The following is a 5,951-nucleotide window of genomic DNA, read 5'->3' as shown; positions in this document are numbered from 1 at the left end:
AAACACACACACACACACACACACACACACACACACACACACACACACACACACACACACATAAACAAACAAACAAACACACACGCACACGCACACGAACGCGCGCACACACACACACACACACACACACACACACACACACACACACACACACACACACACACACACACACACACACACACACACACACCACACAAACAAACAAACAAACAAACAAACACACGCACACGCACACGCACACGCACACGCACACGCACACGCACACTCACACTCACACTCACACTCACACTCACACTCACACTCACACTCACACTCACACTCACACTCACACTCACACTCACACTCACACACACACACACACACACACACACACACACACACACACACACACACACACACACACACACACACACACACACACACACACACACACACACACACACACATTCATTCATTCATTAATAAACCCGCCAATAAGAAAAATTCCCCTTCACAGAGCCATGCTGACAGGATGTCTCGTGGAAGGCCGAACTCACACCCTCGAGTTGAAAGATGTCCCTGGATCTCTGCTTAACATTGTGCTGACGTACGTGTACACAGGTAGAGCCACCCTCACGGAACACAACGTTCAGGATGTTCTCACCTTGGCTGACTACTTTCAGATACATGCTCTGAAGAAACTCTGTTGCTATCACCTCAAGGTACGTGTAATGTTAAAAGGTATTTACTGCATGGATCGTTGTAGTACGTGATATGACTTAACTCTAGGTATCTGTATGTTGTGTTCCTTTTGGAAATGGATATTGTTAATGGAGAAGTCACCTCACTTGCTCATTTTTATGTGCATGGGGCATATCCATTATTTGTTGTATCACGATAATGATTTGACAGTTTAGTAAGTTTTAATTATTTATTCTGATTGCACACTAGCATGTACTACTGCTTCTGCATCATAATATTATCAGGCTTATCTCAACAACTCTCTATATTATCTCTTTTATACTGGAGTACTTTATCTTTGTCAATGACAGTCTGATTAAAGTTCACCCATTGCTTAGGAACTCCTGATGTATTTCATATCACACCCATAGAAGAAATGAATAAGATTAGAAAACAAATTTGTTTGTAAACATTGAACTTGAAGAATAATGAATAAAATATTATTATTATGGTCAAATATTCTTCTAGCACCAAATTCTTTTTAAAAGTAATGGTAAAAATACACCCTTATGATCATGTAAAAGTAATTTTCCTTGGTTATTTTGGATCTATATAAATAATTTCCATGAGTGAATGGTTTGCATATTTGCTTTGATTCTTTACTAATGTTTATTTATGCAAAGGATGCTTATATAGTTGAGGAGCTTACTGAATCTGATTATTTAAATTAGTTTCATAAATGTAGATATTTTCCCATTTGTTAACTCCCTTTTTTGTTATAATCAGAACCACCTCGTAACCAGGACCTGCCTCAATGTACATGAAGTGGCGACCTTGCACCGTTGTCATGACTTAGCAGCGGATGCTCTTTCCCTTGCCAGTTCCCAATGCTCTGAGGTTCTTCTCCAGCCCTCATTCCTCACGTTACAGCCTGACACAATACTCACTCTACTGAAGCAGCCGTACCTCAGTGTGGAGTCTGAAGAGGAGCTATTGAAGGTTGGTTAGTCTGTGTGTCACTGGTTTGAATTACCCTGTTAGAGATGATAACCTATTTTTCTATATGTAGAGGTTTTGTTAATGAATGTTGTTGAACTGCCTTAAAAAAATTTGAGCATGGGTTTTGCTTCATACCTGCTGTTTCACTTCAGGGTGTCATACTCTGGGCTTCCAAGGATCCAGATGAGAGGCGAAAGTGGCTTCCAGTACTGTGCCAAAAGATAGATCTCAGTCTGCTTGATTCACAGACAAGACTGAAGTACATTGCCACCTTAGAAGATAGACAGCTTTTAACAGATGATTTGAAGTATATCATAGCCCCTATAGATGTAAATTCAGATACTGCAGAAGAAGGTTCAGATGACCAAGAAGAAACAGTGAAAAAGACTAGATATAATTCCCAAGAAGAGGTAGGTTTTATTATCACTTTAAATGTAATTCATTGTAAACATACAGCCAAGAAAAACAATAAAAAGCAGACAAAAGCCTTGTGATTTGTACTGTATTTTTTATGCAAATAAGTGTACTGCTTTCACTAAGAAAATATATTATTTCAGGTATTGCTGGTAATGGGTGGAGAATCCAATGGCCGGTTATTACGCAACACAGAGTGCTTTGCTGTTGGCTATTCCTCTTGGCGGTGTAGTATACCAGAGGTAGCTGGCCGCCATAACCAACACTATCACCGACTACAAGTTCTTCCTGTTATGAGTCATGCTCGGGCTTATTGTGCTGTGGCTACTCATGATAACGTTGTATATGTATTAGGTGAGTTTGAGGTAGATGTTGTGGGAAGTCTCAGTACATTTGTATGATGAAAGATTTTTAAAGATTTATGCATAGTGAATGGTATCAGTTTATATCTAAATGCCTTCTCATTTCCCTAATTCTGTGTTGTGTATACTCGTATGTGGATTCTTTGGGTCATAATTAAGTTACTAGTGTTACTAGAATTAGAAGTTGCTTACTTTTGTAAAAAAAAGTAAGCAGTGCTTGATTGCTATGTCTAAGATAGACAGGGAATAGATTCATACCTTCAGCTTTCATTAAGATATTTCCTTGATTTTTATGGGAACCTGCTTTAGATATCAATAAAATTGTTTTGTCTTATCAGAATTTTGCTTTATGGTTGGTTATAGTTTTCAACTCTAATAATTTTCCACTACTATATAAATAGAGTCATAATAAAAAAATCTAGAGTACAGCATATACAGAGAAAGATAAAGACAATGAAAAAACACTTTTGTAAACCCCAAATTCTAATATAGAGAGATATGTATGTCTCCTTGGATTAGAGACAGTAGTACTAAATAGTCACTAACATGCCCTAATGTACTATTTCCTGGCTCAGGTGGTCAGACGAACAGCCAGTTCCTGGCATCATGCGAAAGTTACAGTGTGGTGACCAACAGCTGGCGCCCACTTTGTGACTTGCCTCTCCCCATCCATGGTGCGGCGGCTGCCTTCCTTGATGGTGCTCTCTATGTTGCCGGTGGCAAGTCCATGCGGCAGTACGAAGAAAAACTCTGGGTGAGCACCTTCCCAGGAAGGCAGTCCCGGGAGCATGTCTCAGGCCCAATTTATTCTCTTAGCCCTCTTAGGAAGCCTGTTTTCATGCATCATTTTGACATTATTTGAGATTTTGCCATTATGTCAGCCTACTCCTCCTCTTCCACTGTAGACACTGAAATAGGATTGTGTATATGATTTCTAATTCCTAGTTGGTAGAAGAAGCAGAAAATGATCTGAAAATTAAAAGTTTATTATGTATTGGTTTTCAATTGAACATTATTACAACTAGACCCAAAAACCATAAGATATGGAGATGTAAGAAACCAGTATTAGTAGTTTAGCTTCTGTATTTTCAGGATATGTTTCTGTATAATTGATATTTGTTTCCTTCATATGTAGTATTAGGCAACTGTATATTTAGGGAAATTGTTGATGGTTAAGCTAAGATTGACTTCATTCACCTGAACATTGTTTCCAGAGTTGAATTAAAAGAAGAAATTAAATCTTATACAGGTGTATGATGTGCAACGTGACACATGGGTGGCTCGAGGATCTCTAAGTTCTGGAAGGGGACACATTGGCATGGCTGCTCTTCATGGGTCCCTCTATGCTGTGGGTGGTATGAGTTGTGTGGGGGGAATCAGTCAAGTACTGGCTTCCTGTGAGAAATTTGACCCAGGTTCAGATATGTGGGTGCCCATAGGTGAGTGCTTGTAAGGGGAAGAACATGCTAATTGACATGGAATATAATAAACTATAATTATGTATACTGTACTCATTCAGAGTAGAATATAATTTAGCAGTAACATAACATCAATGAATGTGGATAGATCATACTAAAATCAGTAATTCCTTATACTAATGAAATTTGCACTGTTTTGACAGCTTCCCTCTCTCAAGCCCGAGCCTACCATGGAGTGGCAGTTATAAATGACCACCTTTATGCCATAGGAGGATATGATGGAGCACGATGGCTTAGCTCTGTTGAGCGATATGACCCCCTCCGTGATCAGTGGACGACAGGTAACAAGGAATCTGCTGTTATGATAGCAAATTTTAACATATTCATAATGTAAATATTTAAACTATAAAGCTATAGATGTTCTGTGGGCAGTACCTAGGAATACCACAAAATTCTGTAGTAAAATAAATTTTGTATCTAGAATTTAAGTTGCTCTCGTTTATCTGATTATTGTATGCTTCTAGAAAAGCCTAGATGCACTTTGCTGTAAAGGTAAATTTGTATTTGTTGGGGGGAGGGTAAAAAAAAAGATGCTGCTGAAAGGACTATGTAAGTTATGGGTGCCATTACTGAGGTGTTTAGGAACCACTGAGATATGGAAAGCAGTAAGGATTGAAAGAAAAAAATGCTGAAACCGAGAACAGTTTGTTCCAGCAAACTTCCTGATACACATACATTACTTTATTTTACAAATCATTAATAAACACATTCTTTCCAGTGTCATCCATGATCAGCCCTCGCAGCAGCTTCGGTGTGACTGTAAGTCGAGGAAGAATATATTGCCTAGGTGGCTTTAGTGGTGAGTCTAATCTCAATACTGTGGAGAAGTACAATCCCCGCACTGACATGTGGCACTGTGTTCAGTCAATGCAGTTGCGTCGATATGGATTAGTCGCAGCCACAGTGAATGTTCCTGGAGCAACTCAGCTTTAATTACGAAAGTGAAGATCCCACAGTACAGTTAAGCTGTTTTAATGAGAACTTGACTCGCCATTAAAACTGCTTATGTGTAATGTGAGCTTTAATTATATTATAAGGCAAAATGGAAGAAGAATGTGAGAGATGTTGTACCTTTGTATATGTTACAGTCAAGGTGATTAGATGATAATATTAGCCATAAAAGAGTAATGAATGTATGTAAAACAGTTGTATGAAATCAAATAGCATGAAGAAATTCAGTATTATGTTTTAAATGGAAGCCAGGAGAAAGATTGTAATGTTCAACCAGATTTTAAAGAAAATTGTAAGCACATTTTGTTTGTGTACATTCCATATATGTTAGTAATAGGTTATCCAACCTGTGATATATAGTATCATGAAGCAAAAAATGTTCATTAAAATATATCCTTATTGTTATTACATGTGACTCTTGCTTCGCAAAGTACATAGAAGTACTTACAGCATAATCATACACACACAGCAGTAATAAGAACTGTGATGTAACATGAATTTTGGCATGAAATTAGTTTAATGGTTCATCTTCTTTGGGGATGAATATGTACTGAATCATTATAAAAGTTTTAGTAAAAGTTGAATTATTATCCAAACTCATGGTGTCATAACACATGTGGAAAAGAGGTGATTTTTTATATTTTTGCCTTGTATGTTAGGTACACCAGTTTTCCAGATAAATTTTTTCCCCTTTTTTTTTTGTAAGGTATGAACCTTCCTCCTAATTAACATATACTTGTAAATGAAAAAAGGTCATAGAATCCTATTATTAATTATTAAGAGTTGCTCATTGTCACTTTTCAAAAATATTAAATTACACTTGTGCTTCTGTTACATATTCATAATTGTTTCATTTGCATAAGGAAGTATCTGCAGTCACACAGATAACAAGAAAGAATTTGTTATATTTAGCAGTTTTGTATGAAAGGCCAAGTGATTTACAACCAGATATATTAAATGAATACATACTTCATGTAGGGTTAAACTGTACAACAGTTCTGATAATACCATCAGCTCACAGGTCAGGCCATGCATGTAGTATGTAATGATTCTGCATTATCTAAAGTGTTTGTGCATTATTCCATCA

General features: G+C 37.4%; 1 protein-coding gene across 1 annotated transcript in view; it reads left to right on the top strand.

The window, feature by feature from the left end:
• LOC113824581 (kelch-like protein 2) overlaps positions 1 to 5,951 on the top strand; it is a gene marked incomplete in the record, with an annotated part of 41,659 nt that overhangs the window by 34,318 nt on the left and 1,390 nt on the right. Inside the window, 8 exon segments of the mRNA XM_070125557.1 lie at positions 497 to 701; positions 1,447 to 1,659; positions 1,812 to 2,069; positions 2,217 to 2,427; positions 3,011 to 3,189; positions 3,685 to 3,874; positions 4,057 to 4,194; positions 4,632 to 5,951. The exon segment at positions 4,632 to 5,951 is cut by the window's right edge and continues 1,390 nt beyond it. Of these exon segments, the coding sequence (XP_069981658.1) occupies positions 497 to 701; positions 1,447 to 1,659; positions 1,812 to 2,069; positions 2,217 to 2,427; positions 3,011 to 3,189; positions 3,685 to 3,874; positions 4,057 to 4,194; positions 4,632 to 4,846 (1,609 nt within the window).

This window comes from Penaeus vannamei, chromosome 9, assembly GCF_042767895.1.
Source record: "Penaeus vannamei isolate JL-2024 chromosome 9, ASM4276789v1, whole genome shotgun sequence".
Classification (NCBI taxonomy): Eukaryota; Metazoa; Arthropoda; class Malacostraca; order Decapoda; family Penaeidae; genus Penaeus; species Penaeus vannamei.
This window is presented reverse-complemented; position numbering and strand designations above follow the sequence as displayed.